Genomic DNA, 18,074 nt, shown 5'->3' with positions numbered 1-18,074 from the left:
AGGAGCTGCTTGGGGAGCCATCAATCGTGCACACCGCAAAGATTGGCAGGTTGCAGTGGGCTGGGCATGTCGTACGGACGTCGGACAAAAGCCCGGTAAATATGGTTCTTGAAACCAATCCACGTTTGTGACTGTTTGTTGAGGTAAGTATAAACCTTTAGCAAATAGAATGTGTACAAAATCATTCAGTTTGGTGCAATCTCTTACTTTTTCTTGTACTTGAGCTGGAATGGCTCATATTTAATTTAATCCGATCTAAGTTGGTTACAAAATGGCAATGCTAATGGTTCTTTTTTTTTTAAATTGAATTGATTATTAGAAAAAAAGGGCTTCGAGTTATTGCTTGTTGATAACTTGCTTGCGTATTGTTTTTGTTTATTTATTCGATTGAGACTATTCAGTAAAAGTTGACTGCACCAATGGAATAAGAGTTTGACTTAGTCATCAAAAACCCAACACATTACTGTTAAAAGCTTGTTATTGGTTACGTTTATTTTTCGGAAGGATATCCAGACCTTTACACAGTCCACACTGTAGTCTTATTTCAACTTTTTATTGCTTTATTGCGTTGTTATTCTTACTTCACTTAGTTTTGTGATCTTTCGAGTGAACAAACCTCGAGTTCTGTTACTCTTCGCCAAAGGGCAAGAGAATCACTAACTAGCTTCTAAATCTGATACGAGTCGGCCATTCGAATTAGTAAACTTTCGTAACAATTTCCTTCATCCTCGCCAACCAGAGAAGTGGTAGTTTATGCTAAAGTCTATGATTATTTCCTAAAATCTGGTCTTATTAATGCTTTTGTTCAACTTAACAGTACTTTGCTTTGGTTCGTATAGATACAAATACAGAGTTCGGGCGGGATTCGAGTTCAAAAGATTTGCTCATAGTTCTAAAGATATTTGGTAGAAGAGAAATCTTAGTTCGAATATCCATGGAAATAGACCAAATCTAATTCAGTGTCGTTGTTTGGAACCTCGATGGTGAGTTTGGCACAGATGGTGAATGCGGTTTCACTTAAAAGATCGTCAATTTACTCTTCCTGTTCCTGTTCGGCAAGCATGGGGTCATCAGCGTCTGCCAGTTTTCCGGATACCTCCTCCTGAAAATAATTTGAAGAAAGCGGGTGTGATTTGCATTACAGTCCAGCCTATTTTTTGTGGCACCGAATTTTTGGTTGTTCGTTAGAAGAAATTTGTACAGAATTGTTAATGTTAAAGTAGAAACCGCGATCTACTTGTTAGAAATATTCAATCGATCTCCGGCAACATTTCTTGCACACATTTTCAAAGGCAATAGAATGTTGCAAACCTCTTCAGCCAGGTCCACATCCTCCGGATTAGCGTCCTCTTCGTCTTCTCGTTTACCCATGGCAGCAGCAGCCTTCAAAAGTTCTCTCTGTTCCGCATCATCATCCACTTCGGTGGCAGGCTCTCCACTAAAATTTTCCTTTAAATTGGTATAGGATTGCTCAATTACGTAATTTGTTTTATTTCTACGACGGTTTTTTTTGCTTCCCACATCAAAAAGAAATACCACACGACAACAAGCTCGGTTTTTTCCTTATGGTAAGCGATGTGTATATTTAGTGCTGCCAGAAACATGAACCTGGGTTGAATGAGTGACGCGGTCGGCACTTTGCTTTTAAAAAGCAACAAAATCATGCATTCACATATAGAAACAAGTCAATAAAAATAAGCAGAATGCCGTGGATGAACACGGTCAGATGAGTGCAAAGCAGGATAATCGAATGAGAGCGAATAAAAAAGTATATATAGTAAATGAACGCCAATAAGAAAGCACAGTTGAAAAGTCGACACGGCTGTTAATGCATAATCGCATGTAATTCAACTAATCGAGACTTATCGGGACAGTAACTCGAAAAGAAGATAAGCGCGCTATGGCCTTGAGTGTGAGACAATTTGTGGAATAAAAAACTGTGGAAAAACTAAAACTGTTTGACTTCAATTTAACTGAACAATGTTTAACAAATACAATGAAATAATGGAAAACTTTTTGTTTTTTACAAAATGTTTGATCATTCATTCGCAATACGAAAAGAAGTTGACAAAAAGGATCTCTCATGAATGAACGATATGGAATGCCTTTACATCAGAAGCCCATAGCAAGAATTGCGTCAGCCAGCCAGAAGAAGACACGTACACCGAATACAACATCCAACAGTATACCGTCAAACCTTTGATTCCAAAGTTTTCTGTATCCTGCCATCATCCAGCGATGGATCATCTTGATTTGTTCCATCTTGCATAAATGAGAACAGTTCCGCGCCACTTTGCACCGTGGGGCTTATAACTTCTTTCACGGAATCTAAATCATCACTATCCGACGGTTCACCGCTACTATCTTCACTTTCCGATACATCATCCGACTGTCCAGTCTCTACATCATGTGTTGTACTAAATAGGTTCTCGTCTTCTTCTTTATCGGTGCCTGGAGAATCACCAGCGGATACTTTTGATGATGATTGTGGTGCGCTCGTTTGGCCAACTTCATCGACTTCCATATGATCGTCTGATCCGACGCGTTCTAATTGCTTCTGGACGATCTCTGCTTGTTCCACCACAACAACTTCTTTGTCGATCTCTACCTGTTCCACCACAGCATCTACTTCCTTAGTATCGCTGTGGATTGATTCCGCATCGTCGATTACTGCCTCTGTTGCTTCTGGATCTTCACCGACTTTATCATGTGAAACGCTATCCACCGTTTCGTCCATCAACTGTCTGTCTGATTCATCACCTTTTTCTACTGGTTCATTACCTTCACCTAATGCCAATTGCTGTTGATCGGGCTCATCTGTCGATGATTCTTCAACATGTTGTTCCTTTTCATCCTCCTCTCTGTCGCTTTTGTCCTCGCCTTTACCGTTCGCTTCGACATTGCTCTTGATTTGCCGATTGGTAGTAGATTTTATTTTTCGTGTGAATGAATGTAAGCGCCAGGATGAATGTAAGGTATTGGGGGCCAATCGTAAAATCAATCATAAATGAGCGATGTTTTGTTTGTATGTGTAGGAAGTTTTGGTTTCGGGGAATGGAATGAAAAAAAAACAAACATATTTTGTATTATCAATATTCTGAGGAATTTCTTGGACAATACTCGTGAATACATCTTTTAGACTGCTAGTGGCTGGTACATGAGGACAATCGGGTTAATAAAACGACACACATGCAGAATTATAGCGCATCTGGCGTAACTGAGATTATCGGCAATTTTCTTTTTTTTATTGTAACGAATTGTCGAATCTAAACGTTATAAGCTTCATACTTTGTCTTATTCAGAAATATTAAATATATAAGTTCAACTGATTTATCGTGTGAAGGAAATAATTGAAGCTAACCCTTATTCCTAAGTTCACTATCGAAAATGTTTCATTAAAGCATGGAATCTCTATTTTTGATTTGGTGCGCCATATATATTTTTAATCTCATCAGTTTGTTGCATCAAAATTTGTTCAGCTTTTCCGACATACAACGTAATTTGCATTTCAACGCATTGTAAGAAACAAAAGATTAGTTTCGAATGCATATTATATCTTGCCCAAAATAATAATTCAGTTGTCGTATTGAGGTTGTTAAATCCCAAATAAATATGAGACCTAACAAAAGGCGTGAATAATAACGACCGCAATGTCGGAACCTGTGAAGCAATGGAAGGCTAAGATTCTACTGAACGGTAGCATTAATAATCAAGATTACTAATAACACGGAATGGTTTCTGCAGCTCAGGAGTTACTTGGTGAGTCATAGTTTGGCACCAACAATTATTGCGTGATAATATCGCCTGGCGGAAAGCGGAGTTATCGCAGCTAATGATAATAAAAACTCAACTGCATTTTATAATTGTTTTCACCAAAACATTTCAACTTGTAATTCTATTTCGCAGCGTTATATTTTGTCAATAAAATCTTCAAAAACTTAAATGATTATCAAAGTTTACGTTTGAATGATTATGAACAAAATAAAAGCGCGAGTCTGCTGAGTATGGGCTTTCTCCCACGCAATAATTCCCTTGCAAATAACTACTCATAGCTTATCATACGAATGGCATAAAATAATCGTGTTGTTGTTTGCATTTTATTGCCATCTCTCCAAGTCTAATGGTTCTTCGTTTCAACGCCATTTTTACCGCCTCAACAAATTTTTTTTAACTAGCTTTGAAATGAGCTTGAACGTAGCAACAAACAGCAATTATTTTGTACTTGAAACAAAAAATTCGTCAAACGTTTTTGATCGTAGCTATAACAAGTCCGTCCCATTTGCATTTTCAGCAATCCGGGAAAACGTGCTTTTATATAGTTTTATGCCATCGTTTTTCTACGTATCCCATACTTATTGATTCTTTCTTGAAGATTTCCAGAACAGAGTTGTTGAGTTCATCTATTGTTACGAAACTATGCATAGTTAGCTTCCATTTCCGCTTAGAAACTTAATCTTGGTGAAAATGCAAATAGTATGCGTATCAGTATAGAATCAAAAACATTAAAAAACTATTTGCAAGATAGAAACCGTGATTGTGTTAAATAATCAACAACAAACATGTGTATCCACTTCCCAAAGTTCATTCATCGTATTTACAACATTTAGCCTTTTCAAACCGAACCTATAAAAAAACTATATAAATCGAATCATTACCTCACTTAGAAAATTTGAATTTCTGTTGTTCACTGTTAAATACTTTACCAAACCGTAGCATTCAATCTAGTTCCTAGCGAATTGTTGCCCGTTATGTCATGATATTGCATAACATGAGTTTAGGTTTGTCTGAACTGGATACCTATTACAAGAACTCGAATTACGGTTGATAGAAATTCCACAGTCTTTTTGAGTGATTTCCATAGCATCATGAATGAGTTATGAGTGATTTCCACCTACCCTACCGGATGTTACTGCCTATATAGGTTATTGCAAAGCAAGGGCGCACTAAAACAACACAGTGGTTGATTGCAGTAGAATTAACAATGTTAACTTTTTTCTCAGATAAAACACTAAAAAAAACATCAAAAATAAGCTATAGATTTAATTTTATTGTTTGTCGATTTCCACTTGTATAATAATAGATACTAAATGCTGGTTAGTAATAATTGTTACAAGGCCAATCTGAATAAATTTCAATTGCTCAATTCGCGATACAATATACTATATATTATCAATTCAACTGTAATAATATGCAATGATTAGTTTGTTATTTGTAGCGTGTTTAAGACAATACGAGGAAGCATTTTTTTTATTAGAAGAAAAAAACATTCATGCGCTTAGCGTTCCTTTCTCTGTCTCTTCCGGACAGTGTAGTTGCTTGCAGCAAACGCAGAAAAAGAATTCAAACATCAACAGTAAAAATCATTGACAAACTGTAACTTCAATCGATTAATTTCAAGTTTGCTGTTGGCGACGGGCCAGGCTAGGCCAGGCTCATTATACGTTGTTGCAACGGGAGCGACTTTAGGCCACGCGAGTGAGGTACAGTAACGAAATTAAACATAGAACTCAAAGCAAACAGGAAAAAGAAACCAAGAACGGAAACAAATTTCTCCCGCTGTTATCGCTAAACAACTCAAACCTCATTCGCTCCCTCTTCAGTCTTGTTTTCTTTGTTCTCATCATCATCATTTGCCGAGGCCTCCGTCGCCGTCACCTGGCTTTGGTCCTGTTCGTCGCCGGTTCCATTTTTCTGCTGTTCTTCGCTCACCTCGGTGCTGTCCGCTGGCGGTTTGGGGGCTGCAAGCTTGAGAAACACCTCCAGATTGTCCACCTCATTAGCTAGATCAAAGTCGTCGTAATCGCCGCAGTACTCTGCATCGTTGAACATCTGAGGAGGTAGCGGGTGTCTCGGGTTCTGATCGCTGATAGTCGCCCCGTTGTGCTCTGAGTTTTTCTGCATGAAGTCCTTCTCGGCTTCCTGACCCGGCTCAGTGATGTCGATTATGTTGTAGGAAATGTGCTTGCTGTCAAGGATCATTGTGACTCTCTGTTGGCGTTTTTTCACCTAAGGAGGAGAGGAAAAAAGTAGATTTGCAATGAATTCGATATAATTGTAGCGTTCGAACACGAAATAAAACGCTTGTCGAAAGTTTTAACTAAGTAAATCTTTATTTAAATCGCTCGTTACAGAATCCGCGTGCGCGTTCAAAGGGGTTATTTCTCTACTCTCTCTTTGCTCACTTCTCCCACGGTTCAGTGTTCCCAGTGATACCATATAGTCCCCCCCAATTACGCAAGAAATCTAACGCGATGTCCCGAATTCGTAACTTTAGTGTGGTGGTCGTCTGGCGGGTATCTCTCTAGATCCCGGTTACAGGAAAAAGCTGGTTTAACACGGTCGATCGAAATACGCTGTTGTTTACCAGAAATAAGAACATCTATGAATTTTGCACCCCGCTGAATCACTTTAAACGGGCCCTCGTATGGATGTTGCAGCGGTCGTTTCACTGAGTCTACCCGAACAAATACATGTGTACACGTTTTTAAGTTAGCATTAACAAACATCGAGCGAGTGCCATGAGGTCGAATATTATGCGGTTTAATGTTATCGAATGTGCGATGTAGCATTTCGGCGAATTCAGACCGCGTTGAATATTCTGAAGAAGGCTGGAAGAATTCACCAGGAACACGCAAAGATTGGCCGTAAACCAAATTCGCGGCAGAACCCCTTAAATCATCTCGGTACGCTGTTCTGAGGCCAAGTAGTATCATGGGAAGCTCGTTGAACCAGTTCTTTGGATTAACACACATTATCGATGCTTTCAACGTTCGGTGGAATCGTTCCACTAATCCGTTTGCTTGCGGATGGTAAGCCGTCGTGCGAATATGATGAACACCTAAAATATATGTCAACTCCCTGAACAGATCTGACTCAAATTGTCTTCCTTGGTCAGTTGTTAAGTTCTCCGGAACCCCGAATCTTGAAATCCACGTGGAGTAAAGTGCTTGAGCTACTGATGCTGCTGTCATGTCCACTAATGGGACTGCCTCTGGCCACCGTGTAAACCGATCGACCATAGTCAACAAATAGCGATGTCCGTTAGATGGGGGGAGAGGTCCCACCAGATCAATATGCAGATGTTGAAAACGAGCTCTGGGAACGTCAAATTGTCCTAGCGGTGACACAGTGTGTCGATGTACTTTCGATCGTTGGCAAGCTAAACAATTTTTTACAAATGTATTTATGTCACTATTCATAGAAGGCCAAACAAAACGCTCCGAAATAAGCTTCCTTGTAGCTCTGGTACCGGGATGGAAAATTCCATGAAGGTTATGCATGACGTTTGTACGATGAGCCTTCGGGACAAATGGTCGTAATTTACCAGTAGAGGTGTCGCAGAAGATTAACTGTGAGCAGCCATTCATTTGTCTAGCTTCAAACCTTAATGAGGTGGATGACGACTTCATCAGCTGTTTTAGTTCAAGATCAGATTTTTGTTCGCGTCCGATTTCTTCGTAATTTATTGAAACAGCGGCAACACTTTCGGCGCGAGACAGTGCATCGGCGACGTGGTTTTCCTTTCCACTGAGGTACTGAATATCCGTTGTGAACTGTGATATAAAACGCAGATAGCGTTCTTCATGTGGCAACCGACAGTTAGATTCTGTTGTCAACGCGTAAGTCAGTGGACGGTGATCGGTAAAGATTGTAAAACTGCGTCCTTCCAGGAACAGCCGGAAGTACTTCACAGCCATTTTCATTGCAGTTAATTCTCGTCCAAAAGTGGAGTACTTAAGCTGTGACTTGGAAAATTTTTCCGAAAAAAATCCTACAGGTTCCCACACTCCATCTCTTAATTGCTGCAGGACGGCTCCAGCCGCAATATTTGATGCATCTACATTCAAAGCGAGCGGTTTGGACGAATCGGGATAATGAAGAAGAGAGGCTTCCGCCAACGATTTTTTGCAACGCTCGAAACTTAACACGGCAGCATCTGTCCAGTTCAATTTACGAACATCGTTTTTTCTGTTGCCGATGATAAGCTTTTGAAGCTCAGCTTGGATGTGGGAAGCGTGGCGTATAAAGCGTTTGTAGCCGTTGATAAGTGCTAGAAATCGTCGGAGGTCCTTAACCGTGGAAGGCTTCTTGTATTCTAAAACCGCTTGAACGCGGGCTGGTAGCGGGCGTACTCCGTCATTGTTGACTAGGTATCCGAGAAACTTCACTTCCTTCTGGGCAAACACACTTTTCTCCAAGTTGATCACGAGTCCGTGCTGCCTTAAGCGTTCGAAGACCATTCTCAGATGCTTCTGGTGCTCCTGCAGGGATTCAGAGGCGATGCATATATCATCTATGAAGACGACAACAAAATCTAGGTCACCAAAAATGCGATTCATATAGCGTTGGAAGGTTTGACTTGCGTTGCATAACCCAAATTGCATGCGGGTGAATTCAAACAAGCCAAACGGCGTGATGACCGCTGTTTTCGGAATGTCTGCCTGCTCTACTGCAACCTGGTGGTATGCTCGCTCCAAATCGAGGGTTGTAAAAACGGACTTACCGTGCAGCAAATTCAACAGATCGTGAATGTGCGGGACCGGGTAGCGATCAGGTGCTGTGGCCTGATTAAGACGCCGGTAATCTCCAACGAAGCGCCATTGTCCATTCTTTTTAGGTACGCAATGTAGAGGGCTCGCCCAACTGCTGCTTGATGGTCTGCAGATTCCCAGGTCACACATAAGTCGAAACTCTTCTTTGGCTGCTTTGATTTTATCAGGATGCATCCGTCGTACTTTTGACGCTACCGGTGGGCCACGAGTAACAATGTGGTGAGTTACGTCACTCTGTGACACAGAGCGCATTGTCGAAGGGAGAGTAATTTCCCGAAACTCTTCAAGCAACTTTCGAAAAGGATGACCGGTGTTCACAATTGTGATACTATGCTGATCAGCAGTTATCATACCACCAGAGGAGTTTAAACCCGTTTTTCCGTCTATTAGTTTTTGGCTTTTGAGATCAACGAGTATACCAAAGTGGGCCAAAAAATCGGCTCCAATTATTGGTACCGTCACTTCAGCGATCAGGAAGTTCCAGGTAAATTTACGTCTTAACCCAAGATCCGTGGATAGCAATTTCGTTCCAAACGTTCGAATGCGGCTGCCGTTGGCGGCATACAGTTGCTGAGTTTTAATACCTTCAACGCGGTCCTTCCTAGAAGCCGGCAAGATCGAAACGTCTGATCCAGTGTCAACTAAAAAGCGAGAATTGTTTGTTTTATCGAAGATTATCATTCGGCGGCTTTCAGATACTCCTGCCACCTTCGCCGACGACGGTGGGGAGATGTTTAGTTTTTTGAATTCCATGTACACGGCTCACGACATTGTTGAGCATCGTTCCCATACTTCCGATGGTACCAGCACATCCTAGATCCCGATGACGAGCGTGAATCTCTTTGGCTTCGTGAAGTAGATCTGCCTCGGTTGTACTTGGAAGTTTTGAGCTGACGAATTTCTGCTGTAAGGTATTCTATTTGCTCCAATAATTTGCTATCGTGTCTGGATTCTGGTTCGTTGTGTGCTATCCCTGCTGCGGATAACGGATTAGTAGCAGTATCCGTGATTTTATCCGCCATTTCCGCGAGCTTTTCAATGGTGCCGTCATGACAGGCTAATACCGGTCGTATTTTTAGCGGAAGACGTTGAATAAAAAGCATTTTCAATAGGTTGTTGTCAACGCCCAAACCGGCAGACAATTCTCTCATTTTTGCCAAGAGGTGGGTTGGTCTCATGTCACCGAGGTCTTGGGCTCCTAGCAGCTGTTCGAGGCGGCTTTCAGCGGATACCGCAAAGCGGGAAATTAAACGTTCCTTGACGGTTTTATACTTATTTTGTTCCGGAGGCGCTGCTACCAAATCAGATATATGACAAATGACTGATTGGTCCACTTTCGCCACGATGTGGTAAAACTTAGTCTCATCATTAACGATTTTTGCTAAATGGAACTGTGCCTCGGCTTGGGCAAACCACATGGCCGGATCTGTTTTCCAAAAATCCGGCAGTTTGATAGCGACAGACGCCGTAATGTGGTTTTCGTTTGCATTCGCCATGTTGAGGTTAGATATCGCGTTTAACTAACAACACGAATGACGAGGTAAAATAGCGAAATTTTAATGTTCGCGACGTCGTGGGTCACCAATGTAGCGTTCGAACACGAAATAAAACGCTTGTCGAAAGTTTTAACTAAGTAAATCTTTATTTAAATCGCTCGTTACAGAATCCGCGTGCGCGTTCAAAGGGGTTATTTCTCTACTCTCTCTTTGCTCACTTCTCCCACGGTTCAGTGTTCCCAGTGATACCATATAATAAATTTATGTTAGTTTATAGCCCGCGCTAAAGATAGATGGTGCTTATTTTAAGGCGGGTGAAAACCAAGTGGTTAACAAGGGACAGACATAAAGTACAAAGACAGACATTCAGCGCAATAAATCTTATTCGTACTTCATATAAATTCGCCGTTAATATGGCACCGGCTAGCGTGTAATGATTTCCTACGTCCTTTAAATGAGCATTTACCGAGAGTGTTGAGTAGACGCGAAATAACTTGACGCGAGATTCTTGAATAACTTCTCTAAGTACATCCTCGGTGAAAAGTCAATCAGCACTTAGTTTACTGAGCACAAGTCACTCAAACATCATCATCGCTAATCTGTACAGATAGAATTGTCTTGTCTTGTTACACGCATTCGTAACGTTTGATTTACGATCATGCAGAAATAGTCATGTTATGCGATCGCTTTCACGCCAGGGATAATTAAACAAATAGGACAGCGGTTCTCAACCTTTTTTTATTCGCGTACCCCTTGGCGATATTTTTCATATCGATTGTACCCTCTGGCTTGGAATGTTTTCTCAGAGTAGGAGAGAGTAGTGGTAGATCATGTTGTTGTAGTCTTGTTTAGGTTTCAAATTGAACTATGGTTTGTTTGATTGCTACAGTCATGTTTTAGGAGCAAGATTGAAAAAAAAAGAAGTATTTTAGAGAAGAATTGCTTTGTCCGCCATTATTGATTTTTCTTTCGCGTACCCCCTGAAGGCTTTCGAGTACCCCCAGGGGTACGCGTACCCCAGGTTGAGAACCGCTGAAATAGGATATCGAACCGAAGTACGGCGGTCGTTTTCTTCGGCAGACTTTCTACAGCAATCTAATAGCGAATTTACTCATTCCACAGAGTCTGTGGAAATCTACGCAGGAATAGAGAAGCTAATTCGCTATAGCACAAACTCAGTCGTTACCCTAAATAAAATTATTAAGGAAAACTAAAATGTTAGGCCACCAGGGAATTTAAGATGCAACAAACAGTGGTGTAGGATATATTTCAGATGATTAATTGGCTCATTGTCGAATGTAAAAATCTGGTATATCAAAATTGAAAGTAATTTTAGCCATCAGTGGAGACAGCTAAATCAAAAAGAACCAAGCGTCTCCTTTCGATGAAGCATCGTGTTCGAAATTATCTAATTAACACTACAAAAACCGTAGGTAAGATAATCGTACGTTTCAACAGTAGCAGTTTTTCTTTCGTTTTTTTCATCCGCATAAGAACGCAGGGCTCGGGGTTTGTCTGGAAAATCTTCAAATGATTATGCTGATCGGATTGGTCAATGGTGATTCGAATAAACACGGGGCTGGAATAAGCTGTCATAAACCGTTTGCTCACGTACACAAGTGGTATATAGTGGTATTTTTTTCGTATATGTTTGAAAATTACTGACGTACTATGCTGCCGGTACCCGCATAACTGTCCCATACTGATTTTGATCACTTTTGAGTTATCATCGGGAATCGACATAACTGTTATCATATTTTATGGAAAAACATTAAAATTGATACTTTTGTATGGAAAAACATGGAAAAACTACCAAGATGTTTTTGTCCCATATTGAAAGTACCCGAATTACAGTCCCACTGCATAGTGGTGCAAACTGCAAACATATAATTTTGCTCCAGATTAGTGTATATCGGATTATTTTAGGCATATAGAAGTATGTCATTCAATTAACTAGACTAGTGTTGTTTTTCTGTAGTACAATCCACGTTGCCAATGATACTGCCAGTTGCTGGTTGAATTTATATGTGATGGGACAAAATATGCGAGTACTTACGAAATGTACCCGCATATTTTGTCCTATTTTGTCTTTTTTTCAACTTATATAACGTAAAACCAGTTCCATCCATGTTTTTTTGTTCTCAATGATAAACTTGTGCTGCCATGAAACTGTTATGGTCGTTGGTTCTGAATGTAATTGCTGGAAATCCGAAAATTCAAGGATAATATTAAATCGCCGTTTTCTCAACATGTTGTTTTTCATTATGGGACAGTTATCCGGGTACCGGCAGTATGCGGCCATGCAAAATTTTAGCTCGATCGAACTTTGGGAAGTCGTGCCTAAAAGCGGTTTCACTTTATGACCGATAAGAAATATGTATGAAATGATCAATATTGAAAATCTTTTTAATGCCAAATGTTTTAAAATGGTCGAAATCTGATGTCATCTCGAAAAAAAACACTTCGAAAAGAAACGACTTTCCGGGATTTTTTCGAGGTGGTGCCAGGAGGTGGTATCGTCAAACGGACCTGTTCCGAAAATCCGATTAAAAAACCGCGCTAATTAAAAAATCCGCGTAAAAAAAAACGCGTTAATGCAAAAATCCGCGTAAAAAAACACGTTTTTTCTTTTTAAATCCACGTAAAGTAGTCCAGCAAGAAGGGCTTTAGAAAAAACCCGAGACGCTCTAGAACTAGTATTTAAAATTGTCCTCTTTGATGGTCATTCCGGATCTTTCGTTGGGCGGAGAGTATTTTTTGGACTAAGTCTTTTACTAGATAAACACTTAAACGTTTCTGGTTCCAAACCCACGTTAATTCGGAAATTCGCGATTTTTTTTTTTTTTGAATTAGCGCGGTATCGCGTAAAAAAAAACGCGTTAATTCAAAAATCCGAGTGAGAAAAACCGCGGTAATTCAAAAATCCGCGTAAAAAGACGCGTTAATTCAGAAATCCGCGTAAAAAAAACCTCATAAAAAATCCGCGTATAAAAAAACCTGACTGTACATCTATAACAAATCCTTCGCGTCAGGAAAATTTCCGGAGGTCTGGAAAAATTTTATCATATTTCCAACTCTCAAAATCGCAGCAACTTCAAAAATTATCGCGACATCACTAGTTTAAGATTTTTTGAAAAAGTTGTGAGTATTAGGGTGGGGAATCGTTATATGGAAAAAACCAAACTTGATAGCAGAAAGCCAGAACCAAGTTTTGTTTGTTCTATTTGGAGCCCCAAACAATCCTAAATTTATCGGAAGTCGATTGGTTTAGTCTCCGCTTGGCGCATTGCATTTCAAATTTATATGGAGATTTGTATAGAAAAAACAACGTTTTTGCATTTTCCATTCTAAAGAGCTCAAAGTGGCTCAAACCACTTCAAATGGTAGGTTTTTTGGTGCCTAACAACTTGGCCGAAGACATCAAAGAGCTAGGGTGTCCCAAAAAAATACTAGACCTGTTCGGAGTTGAGTATGTCAAAAATTTTTTTTTTATTTTCGCTTATTTACCGTCGGTCTAGTTCCGCCACTGTTGTGGCCAATCACCGACGCCCAGGGAGGCGACTCCACACCCAGGACCCTAACTCACGACCCGTTTATCAACGGACCGGCGCCAACGGCTTTACTTCCTCATGCGATGGAAGGCGTGATCCCAGAGATTTTTCGCCTCAGAAAATCTCCCGGTGTCGGCTAGGATTGAATCTAGACCAGTTGGGTTGGTTGTGAGTGGATCACGCCACCTCACAACCATCGACACCTATGTCGGCGGTGGGATTCGAACCCAGGCGTCGAGCGTGGTTGGCGGAGACGTTACCAACCACACTAGGCCCCCGCTCAAGTCGAAATTTATGTTGCAAATAGTTTTTTCTGCCAACACTGCCAGTGTACCGGCGTTAGTAAGCTTTCCATCAGAAGTAACCTCAGAAACACGTTGTAGATTCTACCTAGGGGAACAACGGGCAACACAAACAGGGCGAGCAAGATGGACCGTTGCTCATTTCTATATAAACCATTGAAATTAACACAAATCAGTTATGCCAGTTACATACCAACAGGATCCTGGGAGTTTCAAGATATTATGTAGATTGAAACAATAGTTAGTTATTTGAGAAATAATCAAAATAAGCTCACCCTCAACAGCAAAGCAATGTGATGTAGTTTTGGCCGTGTCGAATTTAAGCTTCTGCTTCGGTAAAATTTCAGAAAAATATAGTTTTCAATCACATTGGAATAATTGAGCATATTTGAGACACGTGGGTGAAGATAGTTTAGTGAAAATATTATTTTTTGGAAATCACATCGATCCGAAAAAATATTTGTCTCTTGGGCAAGACGGTCTGATGTTGTGTTAGCAAAATGGGCAGTCTGAGGAAACGACGATAGCACCATTTATTATTCTTTTTTCAGCATTCTTAGCATGCGATATAAGACCTAAAGTCATTAACTCTCATTTGAAACAAAAATCATCGTTAAAAACATTGTTAAAAGCTGTGAATATACTACATTTAAATGATGTGAATGATTCCATCGGCGCAGCCGGCGACGATAAGCAAACACGTGCTTTTTTGCGCAGCGCGTCGTCCCGTATAGAAAAGAAATTTGCTATAGTCTTTCATAGGTCTGTCTTACCAGCACAGCCGGTCCGTTTCATATGCACGTTGTGAAATAGTGGTTTTTCGAGACTGTTTTTATTTAAGTGAAAACTAATATAAAATCACTCTAAAAAGGAAAAGTTTGCATTATTTTATGAAAAGCATTAGTCAATGTCGAAGATTATGAATATCGTTGGTTGAATGTTGTGTTTTGAGCAGAATAATGAATGATTCCCTTAGGGTGACCGTCTTGCCCGTTGTTCCCCTACGCCTAGAATATTGACCTGAATTTGTTATTTCCAATGGGAAAGCTACTGGCGCCGGTACATTGGTAATGTTGGCAGAAAACAAGATTTTCTGCATTTAAATCGACACACCCAACTTTGAACAGCTATAGCTCTTCTTGGGGACATCTTAGCTCTTCAGTGTCTTCTGCAAAGTTGTTAGGCATCTAAAATACTATACTTTAACATAATGTAGTGCATTATTAGATCATTATTGAGCTCTCTAGAAAGGTAAATGCAACAAAGTAGGTTTTCCCATATAAATTTTCATACAAATTTGAAATGCAATGCGCCAAGCGGAGACAAAACCAATCGACTTCCGATAAGTTCAGGGTTGTTGGGGCCCTAAAAGGAACCAAAAAACTTTGTTCTGGAAAATTGATCACTTTTCCCCACCTTAGTGAGTATAGCTATACTAGGAAGCACTAGACAATACATTTCCTCTGACCAACATGGTTTCATGACTGGCTACGATTCTTTTAGATTTCCCCTCTTGTTGCGATAATGAACTGTAACTCAAAGCGCTGGTGGATGTGATATATACTGCTTTGAAAAAATCACAGGAGGGTTGTGTGCAAAGCCACGACCGCAAGTTTGAAGTAAAATACTTTTACACAGCTCTAGTTACGGCTGTACACTAACCTACGGCCGGGCGAATCGGTTCGCGCTGCTTTTCGCGTTAAGCCTGGCAGAGGCCTAATGCGCACGGCCAACACAATAGAAAGGTGTTTTCACATTGAAAATTAGACGGCTTTACTGGAGTAAGTGGAGTAAGTCCTCAAAAGAACAATTGTTCAATTCCATATCGGATATAATGCAATCGCATCTCTGTAATATTACCGACAGTAATATTCTTCTGAACAAAATGATCCAATTGTTCCATTAGAGGAAGTCCACAGGCGCAACCCGCTGCTATCCTCTGTTACTGCTGGCTGAGTGCTGATATCTGCTGCTACTGCTGTCAACGTTGAGGACGGTCCATTCAGCTCACCTTCCGACTAATGAATGTAGCTAGTTTTCCCAGAAACATTCTTTTATAGCCGAAGGGTGCTACGAAATAGGCCACGCCTTTCAGTTCCGTTTTTCCATTCCCTAATGTTCTTCAGACGAATTATTCCACAATTCGCATATGATTTTTGTATCCAGCGAATAAACACCGATGGTGCTCTCACACACGCAACGGTTTTAACCCGTATTTTATTGCGGTTTGTAACATCAAGCGATTTCGTTTGCTCGCTGTTGCGTGTTGCATCATGTTGCAACTTGGCAGCTGGGAGCAGCGTTGCCAGGTCATTTTTTCAAAAATCTGGAAAAGGCAAAATAAAAATCTGGAAAAAATCTGGCAGTGGGGTGAAAGGTTAATTTTTCGAATAAAAGTCTTGGGGTACGCAAAATTTGAGGTGACAAAATTGCAAAATTTCGCGCCGAAATTGAAGTGATGACCTTTTTGCGGAACAGAGAAAATAAAATCTGGATAAAATCTGGATCATCCATGAAAAATCTGGATAATTGGACATCAAAGCTGTCTACCTGGATACATGTTCAAAAGTCTGGATAATCCAGCTAAATCTGGATACCTGGCAACGCTGGCTGGGAGACAACGAAATTCTGTTCATGCTGATTGATTGAATCGACTTCATATTAGCTCTGTATAGTCGAACTAACTGTCTTTGTGAATGCGTTTGCGCTGCCCCTACAGTGGGGGGTTTAAAAAAAAAATAAAAATTAGACAACTCCAACAGAATTTGATTGCACCCCGCACAGAATGTCTGCTTGTGTTGATGCCAGAAAATTATTAACCTTCAATTATTTGTTTATTTGCCTTGAAAAGGGCATTTTGCGGTTCAAAATCGGTTACTGATCGCAAACTTTACGCTGCCCTAACAGTGGGGGAATTAAGATACACGGACAACATGCACTGTGGAAGCTATTTCACATTCAGTAAATTAGACGGGTGCGACAGATTCAAATTGCTAGGATCCAACACAGAATGCTTGCGTTGTCAAAAATTATTAACTTTCAATGACTTGCTGCTGCTAAGGAAGGACGACTGGTTGTCGCTGTCTAGAACTATTATGAGCGGCTTCTTCTTTTTTTTTTTTTTTTTTTTTGAGGGATTTTAACCGTGGCGGTCACCCTAATGAGCGGCTTCGGCTGAAACAGGCTCTTATATAGGCCAAATAGCATGTTTTCAATTGCAAGGTATATGATTCTGTCGACTGTGCTTGGGAAGCAATTATATAACGACCAATCAGAGGTCGAATTTTTTGTTTTGACAAGGCTTGACAATTTTCAATAGTACAATAGTGTGAATAATAAAATTACAATTATCTTCTTTTGGGAAGAATCTTAGAAGATTTTCCAATCTATTGCTACAAGAACGAAGGAAATCCATCGAATACTAACCGTTTTATTAGCATTTGAAATTGGACATATTTTTCACTTTTTTCGGTTTTAGATTTTCATTTCACATCCCTATGTAGCCGAACTTCCTGAGAGAAGTATTCTACTTCAAAATGCTAAATCACCGAATACTTCTGGACAACATTGTGCGAATGGGTGCTTCGCAATAATTCGTGAAATGCCTGTGCTCACATGTATGCGATAGCGTAATGCGAATAAAAGTAGGATTACAATTATCGCCTCCATTCACCAATGAAACTGGTGTACCTCAAGGCAGCATTTTGGGACCACTGCTGTTAATAGCCGCGGCTGCTCATGGAATTGGCTGTAGGCTGTTTTCCACGATTCGTTGGTTGCATTGTAGATTGTCGTTGCATCAGGATATGTTTAATACGTTTGTGTATTGTGTACAGATGTGATGCGTGGCTGATTTCGTCACATGTGCACCAAACATCTATTCAAGTTTTTTCCCTAAATGAAAGAAGAAAATCAAACCAAAGTGTTTGATGTTTTAAATTGAAGGTATTCGCTAGTTTACTTGTTTTTACAGGTTATCAATGATAACTTATTATTAACAATTATAACTTATCATATTTCGATAAGTGATATACCCGGATATCAGGGAATAGGGTACCTGTGACGTTACTGATTGGTGTAAATTAATTTGTCTGACAAAGTCAGCTTTGGGACTTTTGATTGTCATCGCGCGATAATTATCTCAAAAGCTACCCGTCAGTTTGGCTTTATTTC

General features: G+C 40.2%; 1 protein-coding gene across 3 annotated transcripts in view; it reads right to left on the bottom strand.

Annotated features, from left to right (window-relative positions):
- Nucleotides 1–466: 466 nt before the first annotated feature.
- The window catches only part of LOC129722755 (protein starmaker-like), a 31,099-nt gene continuing 13,491 nt past the window's right edge, over nt 467–18,074 (bottom strand). For 2 of the 3 annotated variants that reach the window (XM_055676465.1, XM_055676466.1), the window contains exons 2-5: nt 5,581–6,006; nt 2,198–2,905; nt 1,312–1,449; nt 467–1,102 (exon numbers count right to left, since the gene is read on the bottom strand). In XM_055676465.1, the coding sequence (XP_055532440.1) occupies nt 1,034–1,102; nt 1,312–1,449; nt 2,198–2,905; nt 5,581–6,006 (1,341 nt within the window). In that variant the 3' untranslated portion in view covers nt 467–1,033. The remainder of the gene's footprint in view (nt 1,103–1,311; nt 1,450–2,197; nt 2,906–5,580; nt 6,007–18,074) is intronic. The other variant, XM_055676467.1, reaches the window with a different exon arrangement.

The sequence above is a fragment of the Wyeomyia smithii genome, chromosome 2 (genome assembly GCF_029784165.1).
Source record: "Wyeomyia smithii strain HCP4-BCI-WySm-NY-G18 chromosome 2, ASM2978416v1, whole genome shotgun sequence".
Classification (NCBI taxonomy): Eukaryota; Metazoa; Arthropoda; class Insecta; order Diptera; family Culicidae; genus Wyeomyia; species Wyeomyia smithii.
The sequence above is the reverse complement of the archived record's forward strand: the minus strand, read 5'-3'. Positions and strand labels throughout refer to the sequence as shown.